General features: G+C 58.4%; 1 protein-coding gene and 1 long non-coding RNA gene across 3 annotated transcripts in view; both read left to right on the forward strand.

Annotated features, from left to right (window-relative positions):
• Window positions 1–18,212, forward strand: part of CXXC5 (CXXC finger protein 5) — a 36,500-nt gene extending 18,288 nt beyond the window's left edge. Inside the window, exons 2-3 of one of the 2 annotated variants that reach the window (XM_048319936.1) lie at window positions 11,291–12,353; window positions 17,173–18,212. In XM_048319936.1, the coding sequence (XP_048175893.1) occupies window positions 11,568–12,353; window positions 17,173–17,217 (831 nt within the window). In that variant the 5' untranslated portion in view covers window positions 11,291–11,567 and the 3' untranslated portion in view covers window positions 17,218–18,212. The remainder of the gene's footprint in view (window positions 1–11,290; window positions 12,354–17,172) is intronic. The other variant, XM_048319937.1, reaches the window with a different exon arrangement.
• A 313-nt stretch (window positions 18,213–18,525) lies between these two features.
• On the forward strand, window positions 18,526–26,637 carry LOC125333921. The gene is made up of 3 exons (XR_007207008.1): window positions 18,526–18,582; window positions 24,897–24,997; window positions 26,441–26,637. It is a non-coding gene; the product is annotated as an uncharacterized LOC125333921 (long non-coding RNA).
• Window positions 26,638–26,930: the final 293 nt, after the last annotated feature.

A 26,930-nucleotide genomic window follows, 5' to 3' on the forward strand; every position in this document is an offset into this window, starting at 1 on the left:
GGCCACCCTCACAGGGAATTTCCCCCTCATACCTTATCTACCCCTGCCCTCTGTCAGTTCAAAACCCTCGTGCCATGTCCTGTTACAGCAGACCATGGTGAGAAGTCTCTGTCCACCGTTCTTCTACGCCCCCTTCATGTACGGAAAGTCCACAGTGGGGTCTCATGGCTGTGCAGGACCCCCAGGGACAATCTGAGTGTTCCACAGCAGTCCCAGTGCTTTCTGCAGCCAGACTGGTATCCAGTCATCAAAGAAGCTGGGCCGTGGTACAACACCTCCCTGCCCTGCCACCCCATCACAGGCCCAACAGGTTTCTGGGAACAGTTTTCCAGGAACAGTTTTCCTAATAACTCCTGCCATCAGGTTGCCCAGGAGTGCTGTTTTTCTATCCTCTACTGCCATGAAAGGGAAGGAAGATGCCTTCCATTTCAGGCTGATTCTTGAAGAAGCGTTAAGAACCAAGAAAGATACCCAAGAGGAATCTCTGAAGGAAAGCTTGGCTTGGGTCAGTCCCTATGTGCCCTCCGGCCTCAGGTGTGTTTGCTCACCCGAGAGCACGCTGTGTGTTGGGTGCAGGACACCCCAGCCGTGGTCTTTGTTGAAGGCAGACCTTGTGTCTGAGGACATTTGGTCACTGCTGATGCCAGTGTTGCAGTGTCCCCACCATCAGCCAGGACGGGGCACCCCTGGGGTTCCCTGGTCCCCAGGATGTGGTACAAACCCTCCCTGTGGCTCTGCTCTCCTGGAGGATGAGATGCTGGTTGCTCCCTGGGATCCAGCAGGTGCAGAAGGGAGGAGTATCATCTTCCTCTTGATGCCAGGATGCTCCAATTTACCCGCTTGTTTGGGTGTTGCATTAATGTGGTTTCCTTGACTGCCCTTGCCCTTGAGTGTGCGGATGGCTTGGGAGATCTGGGTCTAGTGATATGACCATCCAACGTGGAAAAGCCCAAGGAGGGGGAAAAGACAGTGAGGGGTGCAGGTGACCCGAGGACCAGTGAAACCAGCGCCTGAGGTGTCCCCTAGGGCGAACCAAAATGGTGGAGGCACCTGCCAAGCATCCCGGTCCTGGAGGTGTTGGCAGCAAGTGTCCCCATCCTCTGGCTCCCAATGGCCTGGGCAGCACCCTCCCCTCTGCCAGGGCTCCAGCACTGTCCTCTTGCTCAGCACCTTCTGGCCTGCTCGCCGGTGCTGCCTGGAGTTGTCCTGGGCTCTCTGGTTCCGTCCCCAGTGCCTCCAGCAGGACCTGGCTTGCAGCAGGGCTCGGCCACCGGTGATGTCTCAGGGAGTGGGAAGCTTGCAGGGTGCACAGGAGCGAGCTCAGGCAAGTGTTTGTGTCTGAGCTAGAGAGCACCAGGGTTTGCTCTGTGTTATTCTGGATCTAAAAGGAAAAAAAAAAGGGATTGCTCTTTCCCAGTTCCTGCATTTCCTGAGAGCAGCCTAGCTCCTAGCTTATCTTCAGACAGCCTCAGGGGTATTCCCTTGGAGTTTGGGAGTTTAATCAGGCATTGCTGGGTCATGTGAACTCTGCGGCGAGTCGCCGTTCCCAGGGAGGGGAGCGCCTCTCGCAGATATTTGGGTTGGCGTGCCTGGGCTGGGGGCTGGGCTGGCTGGGAACGAGCTGCTGCTTTTCCTGGGGATGCGACCGGGAATGGCTGGGGGTGATGACCTCCCTCCCTGCCTGGGAGGATTGCGGGCAGGATGCTGCGGGCAGGGTGGGTTCCCCTGGACATCCCCGCAGCGGGGCTGCCTGGGCTTCGCTGTGCTCCTTTGGACCTTTCATCCCCTCCAGCCCTGCCTCTGCCACCTGCCTCTTCCCCTTCCAAACCCATGGATTTTCCTTGTAGCATCCTAGGTGAGAACTTCTGGTCCCCACCAGCCATCCTGATTATGACCTGGCGCCCTTCTTCTGGCCCCTCTGGCCATAACCCGACCCTGCTGCTCGTTTTATTTTGGGTGATTTTGAATTGGGCAGAGAATCAGGATTCCAGTGGAAATGCCCGATGCCGGGCTCTGCTTCACCGGTGGAATCGAGGGCTTTGTTGCTGGCTCTTTTGCAGGCAGTATTTCTTTTTTTGGGGGCTGGATATATTTCTGGCAAGTAAAATGACGGATGCTCTGTTTCGTTTCCAGTGGCAGCGTTTCAGATTCCTTGCTCCAGGGCAGGAGCCGAGCGAACTCCAATTCCAGAGCAGCTCTGGTACCTTGGCAGCTTAAAGGCCACGGGGTTTGCTTGAATGACAAGCGGTGCTGAGCGTGGGGAAAACTAGGGAGAGGCAGTTTTGTGCTCATGCCTTCCATCTCTTGTAGGAGCAAGATCCCATGGAGCGGGGAGGCATCTTTGTACCGTCTTCCTGCTCTGCAGGCAACTGGGAGATGGTGGAAAGACATGGAGAAGGATGGCAAGCCCTGCCTTGGGGGGATACTCCCTGCATCACTGCTGGGGAGATGGGGAGAAGCAAAGTCTTGGGGCATTTCTGTGTGTCTTCTCCCTAGGAACATCCTCTTGGGTGCTCTTACCCCAGGTCTGCCTGTGCCTCCCCTTGTACCTGGCTCAGAAGGATAGAATCAAAGAACCAGGGGATGGTTGGGTTGGAAGGGACCTTAAAGATCAGCCAGTCCAACCCCCTGCCATGGGCAGGGGCACCTTCCACTACCCCAGGTTGCTCCAAGCCCCATCCAACCTGGCCTTGGACACTTCCAGGGATGGGGCAGCCACAGCTTCTCTGGGCACCCTGTGCCAGGGCCTCTGTAGTGATCCAGGTGCGGATCCCAGGGGCTGGCTGAGCTGCACCCTGTGGTGCTGGTGGGCCCAAGCCACGAGGGGGGACAGGATCTGCCAGCAGGGCTGGCCGGCTGTTGGGATGCTGCAGTGCTGGGGGTGAGGTGTGAGGGATGGGTGTCCATAGCCTGGGGGGTCCGGGCAGGTTGGGGATCTGTCTTCCTGAAGCTCCCTAGCTTTTTTTGGCTCATCTGCATGGACCTGAGACACATGTGGGTCTGCAGGCAGGGTTTGCCCATCCCTCACAGAGCTCCCCTGCACTTGGTTTTGGTGTCAGAGAGAACCCTGACTGCTTCCTGCCCCCCAAAACCTGTACCCCAAAACCTCTCAAGCCTCTCTGGCCCACTGGGCTTACTGGAAGCAACTCCCCTGGGCACCAGTGGGGATGGGATGGTGCCAGCCCCATCACTGTGGTGAGTTTTGGCTGTGCTCAGCAAGGCTGTGAGGCTGGGAGGAGACCAACTCGGACTCCCTGAGGGCTGTGGGGTGCCTCACTGTCCCCTCCCAAAGCTGAGCTGGTCTTCCCCCCCACCGAGCCCTGGCCAAGCAGCCTTCCTCCCCGTTCTCCTCTTCCTCCTATTTCCCTCCTGCCAGCGAGGCCAAGCAAAACGCGGTGCTGACCAAAAATAACAACCGCCGGCAGATCCAGACAATGGATAAACCCCCGGTGAGGGTGAGGGCGACCCGAATCCTCCCAGAGGAAGACGGGATTATTCGCCGTCCTCTTAGACATCTGTCAATAGCTGCCGTCTGCGGACCCGCTTTCCGACAAGGCCGGCGGCTTTCCGACAGGGCCGTCCCCTTCCTGCTGGGAAAAGTGGTTCTTCCAAAGCGGTTGCCTTCAGGAGCAGGGATTGTGGGCACTTGGGATCTCATCACTGAGCACCATAAGGTCCCCACCACCCATTAATGGCCAAACTCAAATGCACTGAGCTGGCCCTGGCGCTCTCAAGTGGTGACAGTGACACGGGGCTGGCATGGGTGCACTGGCCCGTCCCAGTGCCAGCTTTCCTGGGATCTGGAGCAGCCTCTCGGTTTGTGCTCTGCCACCATGGAGCTGCCTGGTGGGATGTGGAGGGATGAGGTTTTGAGAGAGCTGGGAGCACAAGGCGGCCTCTCCAGTCTGGAGCTGGTTTTGGAGATGGCACTGATGGATTTGGGCACTGCTGGAGGTGGCACTTGGTGGTGGCACTAATGGATTTAGGCACAATTGGAGGTGACACTTGGAGGTGGCACTTATAGATTGGAACACCACTGAAGGTGGCACTGATGGCTTTGGGGCTCTCTGCCATCCAGTATTCCCATGCGACTGTGCCCACAACTTTTCCTCTTATTTTTAATTAACTTCCCTTCACTCAGCCCATGCTGATGGGTGTCTCCATGACCTGGTTGTCAGTCAGACCCCGAGTAACTGATGCTGTAATCGCCCCATCTGTTAACGGAGCGATTCACATGTCTTAGCTTGGCCTGTGTGGGTCTCCCCAGGGCAAAGCCATCCTCAGCCCCCCAGCTCTTTGGGGGTCCTGCCGGGATGCCCATTGTTGTTGGCATCTGCCACCGGGCAGCGCCTGCCCCTGCCCACCTGTCCCCGATGCCCTGGGGTCATTCTGCCTGGCCCCCTGAACCTCACAGCCCTGAATCACCTTGGGGACCTCACTTGGTGGACAAGAACACGGGTAGCCAGCTGGACCAAAGAGCTGGAGTCCCTCCAGGAAGGTCTGGGGGAGTTTTGCAGAGGACAGGAGGGGTTCTGCTGGGCTGGGATTGATGGCGCATCTCCGGGGCGATGCCAAGCCGGTGGGAGTGGGCGAGCGGCAGAGCCGTGCCACGGCGCGTGAATGTCAGATGCTGCTTGGCTGCGAGCTGGGCTCGTGCGAGAGCAGATCTGTTCAATCCCATTTGGAGAGGGGGGAGAGGCGGGGGGGGCTCTTCCCCAGGCTCAATCTGGTAGGTTTTAGTTACAGTCGTTTTAGGATTTGGGCAGCGAATTGGTGCAGCTTTGGCACAGGGGGGGATGTATGAGCACCCAGGCTGCCAAGCCTCCCTCATCCCCCGGAACTGGGGAAGGGGGGGACCATGCAGGTGGGTGCAGCCCCCGGGCTGAGCAGCGTGGTAGTCACCCGGCTCTCTGGGCAGCAGCTGGACGAGCGGAGGAGGGGAGGAGGTGCCTGGCGTTGTCCGCAGGGCACCCGCAGCCCTGCAATGCTCGGGTGGACGCTTCAAATCGCGTTATCTCCATAACCGCCCGGCTCTGGCCGCTCCGAGTGGCAGCGGAGATAAGTGGATTTCCAGGGAGCGCCTGGTCGTCTGACATTTAAGGCTCCTTAATCCGTAACCACCACCCCGCGGAGGCAGGACGCAGCCACATTTCCCAGCTGGGGCAGCCCCGGGCGCAGGTCGGTGCCTGCGGTGGTGGCTCCAGCTGTGCCAGGGCCACAGGGTGAGGTTCAAGGATGTGCACGGAGGCAGTGGTATCCCTGGGCATTTCCTTGTCCTCTCCACCATGATAACCTCCTTGGAAGTCCAGGGCACATTGACAGCAGGCTCTGGGGTGTCGCCTGAGTCAGGCATCAGGGTGTGGCTGTGCCGGCAGATCGGGAAGCCTGCAGCAGCCATGGGGTTACATGGAAAAACCCACCACCAGTGGGGAAAAAATACACCCTCACTGGATCCCTGGCATAGGGAGCCCACCTGGGGAGGTGGTGTCACCCCCTGCCTGCTCATTAGGATGTGGCATGGCCTCACCACGCTGTCCCTGAGGATGTGCCTGGCAGGACACATCCTGGCCCACCCTCTGTGTGTGTCCAGAGTTGCTCCTGGGGGGCATCACCGGGGCCGAGTGGCTGTCTGCAAAGAGGAGACGGGTGAAAGGCACTCTGTGCACCATGATGATTCGCCATCTGCTTCCAGGGCAAACTCCAGATGCTGGATTTAATCTTCCATAGCCTTTTTAATTCAGGAGTTGGCTTCTTAACATCCCCCAGTGCCACCTCGGCAGCAGAGACAAGCAGAGTGGCTGCCACGACTGGCCCTTCAAAGGATGTTCTGGAGCACGAGAGATGAACTATGTCCGTGTGAGTTGCCCATCTGGCAACCTGTCATACCTCAACCCGTCATACCTCTGGCTTTTTAACCTGCCCAGGGTGAGCCTGAGCATTCACAGCACTGTCCAAACTTCCCCCCAGGCCTGGGTGTCCTCTCTTGATATCTGGAGAAAAGGTGGTGGGTGATGGTAACTTCCATGGTACATCCAGGAGTGGATCTTCTGGCTGGACCAGTTTTTGGGAGGATGAATGCAGAGAGCAGAGCTTAGGGGCTGTTGGGTTGACAGAGGTGATGGCTTGCAAATAACAGGCTTGTCTTTGCCTTAGGCACCTGGTTATCAGGCACCATGGATGGGTGTCCTGTAGGGATAATCAGCCTTGGGAGATCATGGATTGATTTCTCTCTTGGTTCACCTGCTGCTGGACATCTGGCTGGTGAGGCTGTGATGAGACATCACCGCCTGTTTCAGCTGACCTGTGTCACCTGGTGGAGGGAACAGCAGGTTCGACTGTGCTGTGGAAATGGGCACCTGGTACTGAGTCAGCTGTTGTGGTGCTGGGGTCAGAGCTGCTGTGAACTTTGTTCTGGTGGGGCTTGTTCTCCTGAGCCTTTGACCTGGGTTGCTGCTGGACCCTCTGGCTTGTGACAGTGCTGCAGGGCTGTGGTCCTGTTCTACCCACTGGGTGTCTCATCCCAGGATGTGTTGTTTCAGACACCAGGATGCCTCCAAGGTGTCTTGTCTCCCCACGCATCACTCCAACCACCCATGGTTCCGTGCTCCTGGCCATCTCAAGGTCCTGTCCACCATTGGCCAGGGCAGCTGAGGAGCACAGGGATCGCCTCCAGCCCCTCTTTGGAGCTGCAAGGGGAAGGTGCCTCCGGTTGCAGCCTCCCTTGACCTACATCTTTCCTGGGATGCCTTTGAGAGGGGCACATGCTGGTGGTGTCCATGGCACAGCCGAGTCCGTCCATCCGTCTGTCTGTCCATCCAACACCAGGGAGTGATGGTGGTGGAGAGGAGGTGGGGGCCATGCTGGGCGGGCGGCCACGCGGCGAGGGGGAGGAAGTGGGGACAAAAACGCGGCAGAGGGGACAATTGCAGCCTTTCTCCAGGCTGAAAAGACGCCGGGGTCCCTTCCGGCCTCGTCCTCCGTCTGCTGCGAGAGGACAAAGCCACCGCCCCCAGTGCCCACCCAGCGCCCAGGGATTAGAAAAAAGGCGAATTTTGATTTTCTCCTTTTGTTTCCGGAGCCCGGGAGCAGCTCGGCTTCAGCTTTGCTGCTTTCTTCTCCCTTTACGCTGTGTCTGTGCACGGCTGACCAACCGGCGGCTTTTCTGGGACAAGGGTGATTTATTTAAAATTAAAGGAAAGCAGAAGTTCTTTCTTGAAGAGGAGACTTTTTAGGTCGGCGGGAGCTGATGGCTTTCCAGCCATGCAGCGAAAACACAGGGGAGCCAGCTTGTCATTTTTTTTAGGAGAAGCGAGGCTCCTCTCCTGCTCCCCTCTGACAGTGAATGGTGCCTGCAACTGGGGGGACTCTCAGTCCATCGGCTGGCAGGGGTTTTCTGGACCACCAGAGATGATCCTTTTGCAACCTTTATTTATTTTGGCATTGTCAGGACTATTGCAGAGCAGTCCCCTGTGTGCTGGGGTGCAGGGAGCCCTGGGGCAGAGTGAAGGGTGTGAGGGGTGGTGTGGTGCTGAGAGCTGGGGGAAGACCCAGGCAGAGGAGTATCCCATTTTTTCCCCCAGGACCATGGGAGAGCACAGTTGCCTTGACCCATCTGAGCATTCCAGGCTGCTGGCAGGCAGGTCTTTGGGGTGACCTATGGAAATCATAGAATCACAGGACAGTTTGGGTTCGAAGGGTCCTTAAAGATCATCTCATTCCACCCCCAGCCATGGGCAGGGACATGTTCCACTAGACCAGGTTACTCCAAAGCCCGGAGTAACTGGGTAACCCTCCAACCTGGCCTTGAACATTTCCAGGGATGGGGCAGCCACAGTTTCTCTGAGCAACATGTTCCACGGGTGCCATCCCTCACCCTGGGACCCCCTGGCTTTCAGACCCTGGACCTGGCAGGGGGTTGGTTGCAGGGGAGGAACAGCAAAGAGTTGGGAACCCCTGGGTGTGGGTCGGGGCCTCCCGACCTTGGTGGTGTCCTCTTGAACCCTGGCGTCCCTCCAGGCTGTTAAGCTGCCCCGTGCAAAGACCCGGGCGAGGGAGCCCATCACGTGCCCCTTAATGCCGTGGCTGGGACTAAGCACCTTCTGACAGGGACCCAGATGACGCTGCCCGGCGCCTTCCCCAAGAGATGGGGGCCGGAAAAGGGGCAGAAATGGGACGGGGGGGAGCCTCGCTGTCTTTACGCGGGTCAATCATAAAGAAGGGATTAAGATCATTAATTCCTCCCCCCGCTGCAATTAACGACGGGGCCGGGCAGCGGCTGGCGAGGAGCAGCGGTATCTGCTGTGCTGGGTGGTCCCACGGTGTCAGGGCGGGGATCCCCCCTTTAATGCGAACTAGCCAGGCACCCCCAGCAGCCCGGTCTGGGGTCCCTGGCGAGGACAGCGTGGGGACAGACCCGTCCCAGCTGGCACGGCCGCGGTGTCCGGCGCCTGCTGGCGCGGTGGCCCCGGGGGCTGGAGGGCAGCGCCGGGTGGCTGCAGATGGTGGGAGCTGGCGGAGGCAAAGCGGCGGCCGGGACAATGGCGGGATTGTGCGGTGGCGCCGCTGGCACGGCTCGGCACGGCTCGGCACGGCTCGGCGCCGCACCCCGTGCCAACAGCGGGCACTGCCTTGCGCCGCTGGGGCTGAGCGCGGCCACGGCACCGTGCCCGGCGTCTCTGTGGGTGCGGGGAGCTGCCTCGGGTGGGCTGGGGTGGCCCTGTCCCGCAGCCGCGGGTGCTCGGGGGGGCTGTGCCAGGCTGTGCAGCCATCGCCCCGGTGGGAGGGGGCTGTGAGCGGGGGCTCCGAGCTGCTGGCACCCGATCCGCGGGTGGGACCAGCCAGGGAGGCCGGCCGGTATGTCTGGCTGCAGAACAAGATGGGAACTGGTGGAAATGGTGACCACAGCGCGGCTTCAGCTGGTGTCCTCCCCACTTTGGCACATGGACCCCACTGTGGGGGCTGTGGGGAGACCCATGCGGGCAGGACCCAGGTCTTTGCCAGGGCGATGCAGAGCATCTCCAGCAGTCGTGGCTGGAGACCACCCGTACCTCCCCGGCAGCCCCGCGGCACGGTGGCGCCGATGGCACAGGGCGAGCGGGCAGGGTGGCAAATCCCGGGCCGGTCTGGCCGGGCGCTTGGCTCCCCGCATGGCGCGGGGCGGGCGGAAGAGGCGCAGGGCCGCAGGAAAGGCGGCCGCGGGCAGGCGTGAGATAACACCACCGGGCGCTTTATCTCACATCCTCCCGTCCGGTGCTTTTCCTGCCGCGCTCCCCGCTCCGGCCCCAGCGCCTGTTGCTGTCGGCACTAAGGTGTGACCCGTCCTAAGGTCTCCAGGGACAGGTCCCCCACTTCCCTGGCAGAGGGGACGGGTGATTCAGCTGCATGGCAGCAGCTCGCCCATCCTCCCAGCATCCCGTCACCCCGTTGGGGTGCACCCCACCTCACCGCCGCCCAGCATCCCCCCGACTGGCGTGGAGCGGGATGCTGGGGAAGGGCAGCCCGTCCTGCCGCCGCAGCCCTCCCTCCCCACGTGGCCTGGCGAGCTCCCGGCTGGAGCCCAAGCCCTGCATCGATCTGCGCTGCATCTTAAATCCCGCAGCAGCTGAAGCAAGCGGTTTTCAGCGCCAGGGCGGGGGGGTTTCTCCGTGGGCGAGCCGGCTCTGGCACCGGAGTGAGACACCGGGGCTGCTTCCGCAGCCGGTACCACGGTAGTTGGCACAAGGACCTTGCCCCCATCAGCATTTTAACGGCGATGCCCAGGCTCTGTCCGTGGGAAAGGGTCCTCCTGGGCTGTTGTTGTGGGGTTCCTGGGGTTGCGCTGCAGAAGGGGATCCGAAGGGTGATGGATGAGCAGGAGTCAGTATGGGGGTGCAGGGATGCCCCTTGCTTTGCTGCATCACCCCTGCACAGGAGGGAGGGTCTCAGCAGAGCTCTCCACACATGGCCACATCCCTGTCTGGGCTCTGGAGAGGAGTGTGCTGGGATAGCCAGGATGGAGGGATGGGGTGGGCAAGGGGCCTCCTCCCAGTGCCACCCTCCCCCAGCTGCCGCCGGGGTGGGGACGTAGGTTCCTGCTCCACTAAGCCCTGCAGCTTTTCTCCTCTAAAGCCTGATTACTTGGTGGTGCCTGTGTGCGTGCGTGCTCGGGAGGGAGGAGGAGGAGGAATTTCACAACAACAAGTGTTTGCAGCCACACTGGGCCCAGCTGCCCCAGAGTTGCCCCAGGGACAGCAGCATAGCATCCACTCCAGGAAGGCTCTTGCTGTCACTGCTGAGCCCATGGCTCTGCTGGAGCAGCTGGGCATGTGTGCTGGGCATGCTGGGCATGGCAGGAGGTCAGCACTGGGGCTTGGAGGTGGATGCTGTGGCTCCCTGTGAGGTTGAAGGTGGGCACTGCAAGCTCGTGATGAGGCTTGGAAGTGGATGCTGCAGCTCCCTGTTTGGTTTGGAGATGGACACTGCAGCCCTTGGTGGGGTTAGGAGGTGGATACCATGGCTGCCCATGGGATTTGGAAATGGATGTTGCCGCTCTTACAGGGATTTGGAGGTGAACACCATGGCTGCCCATGGGATTTGGAAGTGGATGCTGGAAGTGGCTCAGACTTGGATGCTGCAGCTCCCTATGGGATTTGGGGTGAACACTGCAGCTGTTGGTAGGGTTTGGAGAAGGATGCTGTGGATCCCTGTGGGACTTGAAGGTGGACACTGCCACTCTCCATGTGGCTTCCTTCCCCTGCCCACTGCTGGCTCAGGGACAATGGTCCAAGAGGAGAAAGAGGAGGAGGAGGAGGAGGAGGAGGAGAAAGGGCACAGCCTAGCCTGAGCTGGGTGAGCAGCATCCTTGGGATTGTGGGAGTTGGGGTGTTGCCTCCATGGCACTTGGCCTGGGCGACAAGGGTGGGAACCAGGCACCCCTTGCATGAGCCCGGGAGCATCCCGCTGGTGCCTGCCGTCCCATCCGGCATGGGGCCATACGCCGCTGGAGCGGAGCGGGAGATGAGCCCCGTGACTTCCCTGGGGCTGCTGTCCCTGAGGGAGGAGAGTTGGGCACAGAGAGTCTTTAAGCATCAGAGTGCCATTGCTACCAGGCCAGGACTTCCCCTGTGACCCCCCACTTCTGTCTGGATGGCGACCCTTTTAGAGAGCAGCGGAACGGATCTCCACTGAGGTCCGTTCCCTGGAGTTCCTTTGTTTGCGGCGCTGAGATTTTCATGGCAGGGGGAGGAAGAGCCGCTTTGAAAAGCCCGTTGGCTCTTGCCAGCGCTAACTCTCTTTTCTTTTCTCCTTCCAGAGCCGCGTGGTGTGTCCCAGAGCCGCAGAGTATGTCTGTGCACTGAGAGCACCCTGAGTCCTCCGCAGCCGGCGCGGGAGGAGACGCCCTGTTGATGCGCGGTCTCGTCTGAGCGTCCCCGGTGGCTGGCGGGCCGGTGCTACCAGAACGGCTTTGGGGGGTCTTTTGCTTTGGCATTGGGGGTGGGTTTTTGGGGTTGGTCTTTTTTTGGTTTTTCGTCTTTTTTTTTTTTTTTCTTAAATTTTGGGGCTGGTTTTGTTGTTGTGCTCGGGGCACCATGTCAAATTCGGGCTCCCATCAAGACACTGGGAACAAGCCAGAGACGGAAAAAAATAACCAAGATGACTCTCAACCCCCCGTCAACTCCGAGAGGAGGAACAAAAGTGGAATAATAAGTGAACCTTTGAACAAAAGTCTTAAGAAGTCCCGTCCACTCTCCCACTATTCCACCTTTGGTAGCAGCAGCTCGGTAAGCGAACATTCAGAGAAAGGCAACCCCTTAGCTAATGGCAACGATGCGACTGTGGATAAAAGTCATTCTACCTCAAAGCACAAAAACATCTCTAGTATGCTGAGCAAATTAGACCGGATGTCGGAGCTCTCCTCAGAAGGACAGACCGCCCTCCAACAGTTTGCTCAGTCGACAGAAATGCTCAAAAGAGTGGTACAGGAGCATCTTCCTCTAACGAGCGAGCACGGGACTGGTATCTCTGACATGGAGGCAGTCTCAGCTGCAGAGACAATGAACGGCCCCTCTGATTTTCCTTACCTGGGGGCTTTTCCCATCAACCCAGGCCTTTTCATTATGACCCCTGCCGGCGTGTTTCTGGCAGAGAGCGCGCTCCATATGGCTGGCTTGGCAGAGTATCCCATGCAGAATGAGTTGGCATCTGCCATCAATTCGGGGAAAAAGAAACGGAAAAGATGCGGCATGTGCCCGCCCTGCCGAAGACGGATAAACTGCGAGCAGTGCAGCAGTTGTAGGAATCGCAAAACTGGCCACCAGATTTGCAAATTCCGAAAATGTGAAGAACTCAAAAAGAAGCCTTCTGCAGCACTGGAGGTAACCGGCCCCTCTCAGGCACCCTAACCCCTCCTTGGGCTGCGCTCCTGGGTTTGGATCTTGCCCTAGATAATAAAACACCTGGTACTTCTTACTTTTTTTTATTTTTCCCTTTTCCATTAACAGCTCTCACCCTGAGATGTGTGCTCTGCCCAGTGCCCCCAGTCCCCACCCCCCGCTATGTATTGGGGTTGATTGGTGTGGGGAGAAGGTCTGGGGTCTCACCCTGGGGTCCCTGGGCATGCTGGACTTCACTGTCCCCTTTGCAAACACAAGCAGCAGTGGGGCTCTGCTGGGGTTTTGGTGACAGCATCCCCTGTCCTCAGCGGGTGGCAGCTCCCTGAGCTGGGGAGCAGCATCTAACCCCAGAGGAGGGGGATGACTTTTTGGGGCAGAGCTTGGGGTAATTGGTGATGATGAAACCCGTGACCACAGTGCAGCCAAAGCCCAGCCCCTCAGCTCACGCTGCTCTGAGCAGGAGCACAGCGGTCCCTGGTTTTGGGAGCAAACTGCTGCAGTGGAGTGCAGCATCCCCAGTGGAGTGGCTGTGCCGGGTGTCCCTGGGCCAGCATCCCTCTGGGGTGGTCAGGATGAGTCCATAAGGCAGCAGCCGGACTTCCCATGGCAGCAGTGCTGCAGTCCCCACTGGCAGTGCTCCTGTGTCAGTACCCAACAGAGCCAGGAGCACCCCTGCTCCTGCTAGGGATGCCCAGGTGCCCTGGTGTGAGCCTCTGGATGGTGCTCAGGCTGTCACTGCCCTCCATGGCCTGCTTGTGAATGTCCTTGGCTTTGGAGGAGAGCCACTGGGTTGGGCTGCCACCTTATCAAATCCACTGGGGAGGTGTGACATTCATGTGGGGACTACAGGGAAAGTCTGGTGACTTGGGTTGTGTGGGCCTGAAACTCATTAGGGGCCGTGGGCAGCTGCTGGTGGCGTGGTGTGGGTGAGGCTGGGTGCCAGCAGGGCAGGGGTGTCCCATGGACACTCTGGTCTGGCAGAGCCTCCCTCTTCTGCACGCCCACGTGTTGTGCTGAAGCCAGGTGTGATTTTTCCGTGAGCTGATCCCACTGTCAGCCATGCCAGTGTGCTTCCTCCTTCTGGTGAGCACATCCCCATGGAGAGACAGCGGAGGCTAAAAAGTCACCTGGACATCAGCTGGATGGTGCATCCTGCCACGAGAGCTTTGCCCATCCTCTGGTGGTCCCAGTGCAACCAAAGCCTGCCGCTCCCTTAGCTACATTCTACGTTTTTCAATTAGCATCAGCTCTGAATGAATACTGAAGGGGAAAAAAAATCTATTTGGGCGGTGGGGATGAGGAGAGGGGGACTGTGTCTTTCAAAAACCGCTGTATTGCTAAATTATATTCTTGTTCTAATTTGCTGAGTCAGTGATCTGGAAAAAGGGAGAAAGGGAAAAAAAAAGTTCATTTCTTCCAAAGAGTCCTAAAGCGGGTCAATAGACTCGGAGCTCGCAGCAGCCGGAGGAGTTGCTCCCTTCTCCCAGCGCTGGGTCTGGGGGTGATAAATAGCATGAGGAGCCCATGGAATGGTCACTCCTGTGGTGGGTTTCTCCATCTCATGACTGGCTGGGAAACTGGGGCCTCTGAAATAGGGTTCTGCATCTGGTAGAGTTGGGCCCCACCAGAGATGAGTCCCCATCCCCCCTGGGCATGACCATAGGTGTGCTGAGGCCCAAGAGAGAGGCCATGTGCTGGTGGGATGGACGCCTGGGCAGGTGTGGGTCACTCCAGGGCATCGCCATCCCCTTTTCATGACAGACCCTTCCCTCTCTCAGACCATCCTCTTGCCCCCTGTATTGACCTTGGTAGGGTTTTACAAGATCGTGGCTGGGACAGGGACACCGTGACCCCGACTGATGTCCCAGGTCACCTGGGTCAAAGCTGGGTTGTTAAACCTAACCCTGTGTCAACCAGCCTTGGCCAGACATTGGGCCATCTGTAGGGCAAGCACCAGCCCCTATGCTGTGCTGGAGACCTGTCTGCAGAGGGCCAGGATGCAGAGTTCCATGGACTGCTGGTCCTGCTGGGGTGCCATCACACCGCTGTACTTGATACTGGCACAGAAGGGGCCATGCAGTGGCCCTTCATATGGGGCTGAAACATTCACAGGGCTTTGTGAAGCATCGTCCCTGTCTGTGGGGGGCAGTGCCATTGCCTGGGAGAAGGACAGTGACTGTCCTGCCACCCCTGTGCATCCAGAGGAACGTCCTCGGAGAGCCCTGACAGGGGCCGCAGCTGTGATTAAATGTTGATCTAAAATCAAGCAGTAAAAAAAAAAATAGAATTAAACCTTTATGGCAGCATAAAAAACGGGCTAAATCCCTGAGCTGCCGTTAAGCTTTATCTGCACATCTACAGAGCCTGAAGAACCGGTCGCCGCTGGTGTCCCGCTGTGGTGGGGCTGCCTGGGGCTCCAAGACTGGTGAGGTTGGGTGTTGGGAGCAGGCAGCAGCACGTCCCTGCACTGACCAGGCTCCTCTGGGCTCTGCCAGCCCCAGCAACCCCAGCTGATGCCGTGGGGGCTGCTGGCCAGCCCTGCACAGGTCACCCTGGGCTTGTCTGCAGAGCTGTAGGTCACATGAAGGCCATGACTAGTTGGGGTTTGATTCATCAGAGCTGTTCTTTATCCAGAGAAGCTGTACTGAAGAGCCTTGGTGCCCCAGATAGTGCCAGTGAGGGTCACTGTCACCCTCACATCAGCCTCACAGAGAGACTCTCGCCATGGAGAACAAGGGGTGAGAGATTTAAACTGAAAGAGGATAGATTTAGGTTGGACATAAGGTAGAAGTGTTTATGATGAGGGTGGTGAGGCCCTGGCACAGGGTGCCCAGAGAAGCTGTGGCTGCCCCATCCCTGGAAGTGTCCAAGGCCAGGTTGGATGGGGCTTGGAGCAACTTGGGATAGTGGAAGATGTCCCTGCCCGTGGCAGTGGGTGGAACTGGATGATCTTTAAGGTCTTCTCTAAACCATTCTGTGAGTCTGTGATTGTGGGGATGAGGGGGATCTCTCCTGGGCGTCCACGTTAGAGCTGGCTGTCCATCTTCCTTGAATAATAAAGGAGCAGAAGTATTTGTCAGACATCTCCTTCCAAACCCATGAGGAGCCTGCTCTCCCCTCGTTCTCCCTTGGGATGATGGATAGGTAGGTGGCCCTTGCTGGAGAGTCCACCTTGCTCTGCCCTACTTGTTCTGCATTCAGTGCCTTGAGTGGGATCCAGTGGTCAGTGTGGTGTGCCCCAGGCCTGTGCATTGCTGGGCACAGGCACTTGTGCCTTCCCAGATGCCTGGTTACATGTCATAGATGCCTTGGGGAAGGGGTGATGCCTGCAGCTTGTGACGGCCCCAGCTCAATTTGCTCCCCGCCATGGGCTGCGAGCAGGAGCAGGTGGGATCTGCCAGCAGCCTGGTGGGCACCACCAGCTCTTGCTGATTCTGGCCTTTCGCCCCCCTCCCCTTGCCCAAGCCCCGTGTTTGGGTTCTGCCTGTGGCAGGGAACATCCTCCTGTGGGGATGGGGGTGATGCTGCCCTGGTTTTTCATTGAGGCTTGGTAGGTGTCTTGATCCAAGAGAAGGACCCAATGAGATTGTGGCTGAGTCCTGCATGGAGTGAGGGACTGGAATGTGTCTGGTTTGACTCTGAGGATGCTACATGAGGTGTCCCAGGCCTGCACAAGGGCTCAGTACTGTGCTCCCCCTTGCCCCATGGCAGCCAGTCTGCTGGCCCATGCCTGTCACTGCAGCCTGTGGCCTCTTTCCCATTGGTGTCCCCTGCTTGTTTGGAGATGTGGGACCTGAAGGGTCCTCTGAGGTGATTGTGTGGTGATCCTGTGGTGATCGTGTGTCTGGCTGGCACAGCTCAGCCTTGCTTGGGGGCTGTTGGCACTGACAGATGTTGTGGTCCTTGCATGCTCCACCCGTGTTCTCATGAATATTGCACAGGCTTTCCACCTCACCCAGCTGGGAAATGCCCCTGGTTCTCCTTCCGGAGGATCACAGTGCTACTGGGGGGCATGGCCCCACACCATCTTTCCTGGAGGTGGCTTCAAAGAGATCTTGTCCATTGTTGGGCCCGTTGTTGGCCATGGGGTTGAGCCTCTTCCCTGTGAAGCGCTGAGAGGTACCTGGTGGTGCCCAGGGTTGCTCTGTTGGGGTCAAGATTGTTCCTTGAGGCTGGGGGTGATGTTTCCCATGTCCTGAGCAGCTCCTGCTCTGGTGTCCCCAAGCCTGTCCAGCTCATTCCCTGCCCCAGTCTCCATCCAAATGCGCTCCTAAACCCATGTGGTGGCTGGGCTCCTGTCCTCTGGGTGTCTGTCTGTCCGTCCATGGCAGGGGCTGTGGGAGCTGGCAGTGAGGGGGCTGTGCCAGGCTGTGCCAGGCCATGCCCACTGCCCACTGCCCAGCCATTGTGCTCACCGCTGGACAGAGGGGAAGTTGGGGGCTGTGCCATTGTGCCAGCTGCAGCACGGGGACATGGGGACATGGGGACATGGGGACATGGGGACACAGGGATGTGGGAACAATGGCCGAGCGCTGCTGTGCTGGTGCCCGACCAGGGAGGGGGCCTGGCAGCAGGAGGACCCTGGTCTTCCTCCTGCTGGCATTGTGGAAGTCTTGGGATGTACAGCTGCATCCAAGGGTGCTGAGCCTGGGCTGGATCCATCCCAAGGCTGGGGAGCGGGGTGCCAGGGTGGGGGCGAGGGGTGGGTGCCCAGCCCTGGTGCTGCACGCCTGTGCTGGACCCGACCTAATGCCTTGTCCCTTCTTCTTCTGTCCCCCTCCCTGTCTCTCTTCCTTTCCAGAAGGTGATGCTTCCTACAGGAGCCGCGTTCAGATGGTTCCAGTAGGAACGGGAATCCCAAAGCTCTGTCATCCAAGTGCAATGTCACTGCTTGCTTGTGTTGTCTCAGGCAAGGGATTTTTGGCTGAAATGAATGGATGCACCTGTGTCTCTTTAGAACCAAAAATATTTTCTCGCAAATCTCATTCCTGTTTTTATAATTTTTTTCTTCTTTTTTTTTTTTTTGCGTTCGTTTTAACATCTTCGAGTCCTAGTCAGACATTTAACTGCTTTTCAAATAAAAAACAAAAAATAATTAAAAGAAAAAAACAATGGATCTGTAAAGTACCAAGACTTAATAGACAGAGTATGGACAATCAGTTTCTTTCTGTGTTTTGGTGTTGATGTTGTTTATGTGTGAAAGATGCAGTACTTGTGTAGGGAATGTAAATTTACAGTAACCTTTTAAAATCTAGTTACTAATAAGCACTACTGTAATTTAGCACAGTTGTTTAATTGCACCCTCATTTATACTTTTTATTTGATTCTTTCCCATCATACAATAGAGTGGATAGTTTCTAGAATGCCTCAACTTCATGTTTATAAATGAGAATATGTTTAAAGCGATGTAGTATCCCTTCTCCTCGCCATTCACCTCTGGAAGTTTAACCCACAAGAGGGTCGGTATAAAAGGTGGAAGAAAACAATTGCTACACAACTGGCGGAATTCAAAAAAAGGAAAAAAAAGAGTAAAAAAAAGGCAAAAAAAAAGTCGTTGTTAGTTTATTAATATAGAACAAGAAACGCTGCGTACAGAAAATCCTCCTAATTGCAACGGTTTACTCCTAGAAGTAACTTTTGTAAACTTACAGAAGTTAAAATCAAAATAAAACAAATATTGCAGGACCTGTGCTGAAGCAGTTACGCAAAGTGATATTTCTCTTCTGTTCACCCCCCGTCTCTCCAGCTCTCTCTCCATCATTAAATTGAAATGCTGTTTGTAATGTTTTAGCGATCCAGGCTGTTTTTGTGAATAAAATGAATGCATGTTTTGTGTCATGATTTCCAGCTTGGTTATTTCTCTCCCACCCCTCTGTCCAGCCCTCTAGGCCCCCCAGCAGCAGTGGTGGCCCACGTGCCGTGGTCCTGCCGGCTGTGGGGGATCTCGCCAGTGACGGTGCCGGAGCGTGGTGGGACTGTGTGATGAGCTGAGCTGGAGTCGCCCTGGCTGCTAAATCCCCATGGTTAATCCTGGCATTGACTGGGCTGAGCCAGCCTCGGCTCCTCCCGGGGATATTTCCCGGCTTGACCTGCCTGGAGTTTTACCCAGCAGTGCCAACACCATTTGTTTTGGTGACATAATATTAACGTGCCACGGAGAACTGCGGTGAGGCTCGTGTTGTTGGGACAAGTCTAAAATGAGCTCCCAAAGGTGAGTGGCTTCTGGATGGCTTTCCAGCCTGGCCTCATGTTGGTACTGGATCAGCAGGATGGGATGGAGGGGATGTTGGATGGGCTCAGCCATGGACAAGCCATCAGGTTGCTGCCAGTGCTTGGGGTGCTGTGCTGGGAATCATGCCAGGCACATGGGCTGGGAACATCCTACCAGTCCCCTGGAGGTTCTCCAGGTCATCCCAGCCTGGCAAGAGGTGGATCTAGCTGGACCCGGCAGTGCTGGCTCTGCCTTGCTGGGAGGAGGTAACAAGAGCCTTTGTCCCCAGCTCCAGCCAGCATTTGGGCCAGCATCTGTTGGCCAGATGTGCACCCGGAGGAGGGGGTGACGGTGGTGCGTGGGCTCTCCGTGCCCGGCAGTGACCTGCTGGGATGGAGCAGAGCGTCCTTGGGGAAAGCTGCCCCAAATGCCCTCTCCAGCAGCTTTCCCCCGGGCGCCCCTGCAGCTCCGGGTGGTTTGGAGTCCAGACCCAGGCACCCCGGTCACACCAGTGCCTGAACCCAGGGCTGTGTGTGGGAACGGCTGCAGCACATGGTGACAGTGGTGGAGCTGGGCCAGTGTGGCGAGGGACACAGCTCAAGGCCTGCAGGGACAGACAGACCCTGGTTGTGCCCCAGCAGGGCTCTGGTCCGTGGCATGCCTGGCTCTGCTCCGACCAGGCACTGGCAAGGAGCTGCTGGGAGCCGGTTCCCAATCCATGTTGCTCAAACAGCCGAAATCACTTAGCAGGAATGTGGTGGGGGTGTGCTGGGAAAAAGGAGCCTGGCTGGTTTCTTTACAACTGTGGCTAAGGGTTGGGGCTGTGTGAAGGCACAGTCCTGGCACCCAGAGGGAGCCAACCCCTACCCCATGCTGGGAGAGTATCCTGGGGAGCAGCACACAGAGCCCCCTCCCCAGCCCTGATCCCCTGGGGAGCTGCAAGGGGAGTGCTGCTTCATCCCACCCACAGCTGGGGCTGGGGACTGCTGGGAATGTCACCCTGGTCTGGCTGTGTCACCCACAACAGGGCTGGCACGGGAAATGCCATCATGGCACAGCAAAGCCCGCTGTGCCACGCACTGGCAGGGACCATGGGCGTTAGCAGGGGAGACAGAGGAGGAGAGTGACAGCAGGCATGTGGAGCTGCCAGGGAGGACACAGACATTAGCACGGAACAAAGAGAGCAGGGGCTTCCCCATGCGGGAAAACAGGTTTGGGAGAAAAGAATCGGATGTGGGATTCAAACCCTGCCTGTGAGTGGGATGGGGTGGTGGGGAGGCGGGATATGGGGTGCTGGGTGCCCTCCACTCCACTTCCAGCTCACCTCCTCGAGGGGCTGCATCCCTGCCTCCCAGGTGTGTGTGTGGGAGGATGGCCCTGTGCTGGCCCGGAGCCTTGCCTAACGAGCAGGACCTCAGGCATCCCCCGAGGGTGAACCCATCCGCTCCTCCACGCTCACCCTCCGTCAGGCACAGCCCCTGTGCTGGGCTGTCCCCACAGCTGCTGCTGGGGAAGTGGCACCCAGGGCTGCTGTCCCCAGGGTGCCCGCTGGCAGCCAGGTGACACAGGGCGCATGGGATGATGATAACGAGCTCGGCACGGCACTGAGGGACAACCCTGGGCGCTACCACGAGGGCTGGCCTCGAGTCTCTCTTAATTAACATCCTCATTAAACAGAGTTAGCAGAAGGGCAATCAAACCTGCCTGTGGCGCTAGGGCGTGCTATCACAGGGGCCACAGCCGTGTCCCCATCCCTGCTTGCCCTTGGTGGCGTGGGAAGGTGCCGGCAAGCGATGTCAGGTGAGGCCAGACCCTGGTGTGAGCCTGGTCCAGCGGCGATGCCGGTGATGTTTTCCCTGTGGAGCGGCCTGGCTTGGAGAGGATGGATTCTGGGGTGAGCTGCAGTAGGAGATGGAGCATCCACAGTGGTCCCAGAGACACATCCTGTCCTGTCGCAGGGCTACCCCAGCACATCGCGGGGTGCCGGCCTCGGCCGCAGGGTGCCGGCCTCGGCCGCAGGGTGCCACCATTCCGCGTCCCCTGTGCTGGCTCTCAGCCTGGCGCGGTGGGCTGGTGGCCGCTCTGTCCTGCCGTCCCCCGGGCTGCAATTAGCAGGCTGACCCCGGGCTGACCTGCCCCCCCGGCGTGGGGATGGGGCAGGATGCAGGAAGCGCCGAACAAAATGTGCTTCAGCTGAGCCGGATGGCGGGTTCGCCGCGAGTGCCGCCGGCCAGGCGTGACCTGCCGGCCGCCAGCCTGCTCCCACTGCCAGGCTGGCCAGGACAGCGAGGGGACGGGGGCTTGGCAGGGGCGGCTGTGAGGACCTTGGTGGTGGGGTGGGAACCTCCATGAGCACCGAATCCTGGTTGCTGGGAGGGGACCCAGTTCACACTCACCGCTCCAAGGGGAGGTTGGGATGGTGGGATCTGCTCGGGTTTCCTTGGTAGGGACACATCACAGCCCAGGGGGCTGTGGGGACAAGCCAGCCCCGGTGCCAGGTGTTAGAGCCATCCAGCGTCTCCGGCATGGCTGGGCCATCGGTGGGTGCTCCCCAGCGTGTCCTGGGCTGAGCTGGGGTTTTGGCAGCCCCACAGCAGCCAGATGGGATCGATGCAGGTCTCCCAGGGGTCCCCAGGCATGGGCAGCTGTGGGGGATGCTCACTGTCACACACCTGCCTTGGCTCCGGCTGGAGCCTAGGGCTGCTGGGACAGCTCGGTTGGGACCATTAATCTAAATAAGCCTCCCAAGTTCTGCTCCCTGCAGCTGGCCAGGTGACCTTCCCTGTGTCCCATATCATGGCAGCTGTCCAGGCCGATTTCCAGCCTTGGCTGAAGTTCTTCCAAAAGGCTGTGGAGTTTTCGAATTCAAGCGAAGGATGCCTCGTCTCTTTGCGCATTCTCCACTGGGAATGAGCTCTCTGTTGGCTTCTTCCCCATGAACTTCCCATGCCGAAGTGTGGGACGGGGAGGAGGGTCCCACAAGGTCTGTGGGAGGCTGTGTTGTCTCTGCACCAGAGCAAGAATGAGAGGCTTTTCTCAGGGAAGAGGAGCCATGGGAGATCCTTTATCCATGATAAAGGCTTGACATCCACATCACTTCACCTCTGGGAATTCCAGAATTCCTGACCTACCACCACATGCTGAGATCTCCCCATGCCTGAGCTGGATGATGTTTACCCAGCAGCATCCTTGGAAGGGACTCCATAGGTGGAAGCTGACACCCATTCCTGCATCCCGCCAGCCCACCCTGGGATGAGCTGTGTCCCCAGCAAGGCAAACCTGCGGCTCCAGCTGGCTGAGGGCCCTGGCTGGCTGCCCTGCTGCGGCTCTGCAGGAGGCTGGGGATGGCGCTGCAGCCGTCACAGGGTGGCTTCTGCACAGAAACTGCCTGAGGTCCTCCTGCCCTGGGGACCGGAGCACCACCAGACCTGGCAACCTGCCTGCTGCCTCCATGGAGAAGCTGTCTTGGTTTGTGGTCTCAGGTGCCCCCCTGCACCCCGCAGGGTGGATGACTGCTTGGGGTGTGCCAGCTGTGCTCGCATGAAGGAGGAGATCTCTTCCATGCCCAGCTCCTTCAGCCCCAGCAGAGAACGCAACACCCAGCACCCCATGGCTGCAGGCAGCAAGGGCCATTTAGCCTGGAGGAACCCTGGTATTCCTCTTTTTGATCAGGATCAATGCCTGATTATTTCTGATGAGCACGTCGGTGCTCCCTGAGCCGTGCTGCTCTCCCAGCCAGCGTCTGCTCGCTGCAAAGCCCACGCCAAGCCACGGCAACTCGCGCTTATTTGGGGGCTGGCTGCTGTGCCAAGGCCGGTTTCAGCACTGCGTCAAGATGTTTTAAGGCCAGAGCAGTCAGGATTTGTGAGAAATAGGTCGGCCTGTGACAGCAGAAGGAGGCTGCTCAGTGCAAGACGCGGTGTTATCGGGCAGGGGAGGCAGCGGCTGGCGCAGCGCGAGCCTTCAGCCCTTGGGTGACGATGGGTGGATGACAGCGGCCGAGCAGGGGCTTAGCAGAGGTGACAGGTACCACCAGCCCGAGCTGGGGGTTTGCAGCCTGCAGCCTGCCTTGCTTTTGGCCAGCCATTGGTGCTGACAGCCCTGGTGAAGCATCGGACTGGGGAGCTGTGTCTCTCCCCACCAAGGTGCTGTGAGTGAATGTAGTGCTGGTGGGGGTGTCCAGATAGTACCACGGGTAGTGGGGACACAGGACCAGGCTGCCCTGTCCTTGTCCCCTCAGCCAGTCCTGCAGCCCCCCTTGCACCTCTGATCCAGGGCTGGAGGATGAGATGCCCATGGGGAAGGAAGGATGCCTTGCCTTCTCCTGCCTTGCCTCTGAGCCCCCTGGGCTGGCTTCTCCTGCAGCTGGCTTCTCCTGCAGCTGGCTTCTCCTGCAGCCCCTCTCCATGAGCCCAAGCAAGCCTGGGGCAGCCCTATCAGGGATGGAGGAGCTGCTGGTATGTGTCTTGTTGGCAAACCCCTGAGCCAACAATGATTAGAGCAGGTTATACTAAACCCAGGAAGGGGACAGGAACAGGGCAAGCATGGATGAGACCTCCCAAGCCGTTAAGATGGTCCTTCTGGTCCCACCTGCTTTCTGGCTTTGCCTGTTCTCCTCCTTCTGGTTGAAGAGGAGCAGTGACCAGGGTGTTCCACAAGGCCACCTCTTGCCATGAGGATTCCCTGTGGACAAGAAGACAACAGCAGGACAACCTCCCCCTCTCATCCCTGCACGTGACAGATCACAGCAACATGTTCCCCTGGCAGAGCCCTGGGTGACCCTGGGTTTCTCCATCTCCTCACCCACCCCTGCCACTGAGGTGTGACCTTCTTGTCTTGGGGGGTTTGGGAGTGGGCAGAGCGGTGATGCCAGTGCCCACCTGCCTTCTGTCCTTGCAGGCTGGAGCTGCAGCAGAGTCAGCCAAGCCCACCCCCGGGAGCCAAGGGCCGACGCCTCCATCGGTACATCCCGCTTGACCTTTACAGTCATTAATTTCTGCATTTCACCTCACATGCTGGCCCTGCGCTTCCTAAAGCTCCATCTGCTGTGGGCAGCGATACCTCCAGCAGCGGCACGGCCGTGACCCTCCCCACCTCCAGCAGAGTTCATTTTCCAGCTCTAGGAGTGCTCTAAGCAGGAGACTGATGCCTGTGAAGACCTTGCAGGTCCTGCACCTCTCTCTGGCAGAGCTGGACCCCAGCAGTGACCAGGAGTGCTTGGCACAGCTCAGCACCTCTCAGCTGTGCCCTGTCACCCTCTGGGTGCTCATGCGCTGGTGACATCACTGCCACTGGCATCCTTCCACCTTGCCATCGTGCACACAGGTCTCCCACTGCCAGGTGACCTGGGCACCAGCCAGGTGGGAGAGGCTCCCCCAGCAAGACTCTGAGTCCCCGAGCAAGACACCCTTCTCCTCGCTCCAGGCTTTTTCTGGTGCGTTTAACCTGAATCAGGTGGGGTGAAACCAGCCTGGGGCAGATCCCAGTTGTGATCCCACAGATCCTGCAGTGAGGGACGGGGTGCAGGCCCCGGGCTCGCACTGAGCCCCAGCTCCTTCATCTCTGCTGGGCCGAGGAGGCTCCCACCAGCAGCACGGTTCACTGCCTTGCCGCGAGTCCTGACATTTCTCCGTCGAGACAGCCGCAGGGGGAGGTATAAACTGGCTTTGCTGCAAGGGTGTGTGTGATGGGGGCTCCCTGCCCCCCCAGCTCCAGCCCATGGCCCCATCACCTCTGCTGGAGCAGGCTTTGGCCGTGGTGCCTTCCAGAAGAAGCAGGAGTGTGGCAGGGGGTGATGCTGCAGGGCAGCCGAGGTAGGCAGAGCCACTCCTGGGAGCTTAGGGCCGATCTGGGGGAAGGGGCCAGGGCAGGGCAAGACATGAGGGGATGGGGAGTGCACAGGGAAAGAGAGAACACTCTTCCTTTAGGCGGAGGAACAAGAGAAAAGGGCAGGAGAAGAGGCAGGAAGTGGGGGTGGGAAGGGGACACGGCAAACATGGGAATCCTTGGAGAAAACACAATCTGTTGGGTGGGGGGAATGGTGGAGGTCTCGGTGCTCCCACATCCTACCAGTCCCCCCGTGAGCTGGGCCATCAGGGACCCACATTCAAGCCCCAAGAGGCAAGACAGGCAGCAGGTCAGAGCTGGGCCTCCAGAGTGAGCAGTGCCAAGGGCTGCGGGACGCCCACAGGCATCCCAGGGGCGGGTGCCGGCCTGCTCGCACCCTGGGGACACTCTGAGCCCCGGGCCACCTCCCCAGCACAGTGCAGAGCTGCCGCCTTCATCCCCACACCTCCATTTTCTCACGTCTCCAGACAAAGTGACCGCTTATCCGCTTGGATTTCAAGCTGTGTGCACAGCCCCGCGCTCACCCCTTCGGCTGGACACGGGCAGGAAGAGGAATGCGACCAGGCAGGTTTGTGCAAACACAGGCACTGCGTGGTCCCCCTCGGTCTTTAGTCTGGTAAGCAAAATCAGCATCTAATCCAGATCAAACAGGACTTTAGCTCCTGTCAAAGGACTGATCCCCTCTTCTGCCCAGGCTGTGGTATTTAAAGGGACACAGCCAGGTTAAGTACAGCTGGAAACGAAGGGTTTGTGAAAATCATCATAATAAAAATAACAACAACAAAAGCTGGGAAAGATTAGCGGGAAGAGAGACTATAATGAAATATAACTGCCAAAGAAAACTGTGGTTAATGGAGACATCTCCCTAGAGCATTTGAAACCTCAGGTAGTGGAGGAGGAAAGAGATAAGTGAAACCACTCAGAAATCAGCAGTAAAACAAACCAGGCTGTTCCTGGACCAGGGCAAGGTCTCTCCTCTCCTCTCCTCTCCTCTCCTCTCCTCTCCTCTCCTCTCCTCTCCTCTCCTCTCCTCTCCTCTCCTCTCCTCTCCTCTCCTCTCCTCTCCTCTCCTCTCCTCTCCTCTCCTCTCCTCTCCTCTCCTCTCCTCTCCTCTCCTCTCCTCTCCTCTCCTCTCCTCTCCTCTCCTCTCCTCTCCTCTCCTCTCCTCTCCTCTCCTCTCCTCTCCTCTCCTCTCCTCTCCTCTCCTCTCCTCTCCTCTCCTCTCCTCTCCTCTCCTCTCCTCTCCTCTCCTCTCCTCTCCTCTCCTCTCCTCTCCTCTCCTCTCCTCTCCTCTCCTCTCCTCTCCTCTCCTCTCCTCTCCTCTCCTCTCCTCTCCTCTCCTCTCCTCTCCTCTCCTCTCCTCTCCTCTCCTCTCCTCTCCTCTCCTCTCCTCTCCTCTCCTCTCCTCTCCTCTCCTCTCCTCTCCTCTCCTCTCCTCTCCTCTCCTCTCCTCTCCTCTCCTCTCCTCTCCTCTCCTCTCCTCTCCTCTCCTCTCCTCTCCTCTCCTCTCCTCTCCTCTCCTCTCCTCTCCTCTCCTCTCCTCTCCTCTCCTCTCCTCTCCTCTCCTCTCCTCTCTCCTCTCCTCTCCTCTCCTCTCCTCTCCTCTCGATGCAATAATGGATAATTCATTTATTTGACTTCCAGGCTGCGATGGGAGCACTCCCAGGCTGCTCTGAGTTTTGGGGAGTGGTGCCAGGGGGCACAGCCCCCCGGAGCACCAGGATGCCTCCGCAGACTGGCACAGCCCTGTGCCGCAGCCCCAGATAGGATTTAGCCACCCGACTTCTCCTGACCTTAATAACTGGCACTGACTTAACTGGAGTCTGGTGGCTAAATCCCGCGTGAATCTGGAAGTGTAGGAGTCAGTGTCACAAGTAATTTATTCCACGCATCCCTCAGCCTCCTAAACTTGGGGAAGCTGGTTCTTAACACAGATCCCAGTGCTGCCACAGCCCTGGTCAGGCAGATCTGCAGCAGCATTTCTTTCTGCTCTTCCCTTTTTCCCTCACAGCTGCTGGCTTGCCCAGGCTGGAGAGCAAAGCCCTGCTCAGGCCCTTCTCCCAACCCAGGAATAGACACCTAGACCCAGGCAAAGCCTCTGCTGCCCACAGAACCTTGGAGCATCCTGCCAGCCACGGACACATCCCAGGTCAGCCATCGCCAAAGTGGGGCAAGATGCCCCCCAAACTGTGACTGGAATAGGTACAGTCCCTACAAGCAAGGTCTGGCTCACACATGGGCACTGCCCATGGATGCTGCACCCTGGGGACCTCAGTCTTGCTCCGTGGATGCTGACAGTCCAATGTGGCCCTTCTGCCTCATCCCAAACCTCTGCTCTGGTGTGCTGAGGCTGGAAAACCAGAGGCAACACTTCAGCTGGGCTCTGTGAGGCGGGAGCTGGGTGAGTGTGGGGGTAATGCCCATGGAAAGGGAGGGCCAGGCAGTTCTGCTCCACTGCATATGGAGCAGCCTTTTCTGAGGTTTCTGGCCCTTTTCAGAGC

This window comes from Corvus hawaiiensis, chromosome 15 (assembly GCF_020740725.1).
Source record: "Corvus hawaiiensis isolate bCorHaw1 chromosome 15, bCorHaw1.pri.cur, whole genome shotgun sequence".
In the NCBI taxonomy this organism is placed as follows: Eukaryota; Metazoa; Chordata; class Aves; order Passeriformes; family Corvidae; genus Corvus; species Corvus hawaiiensis.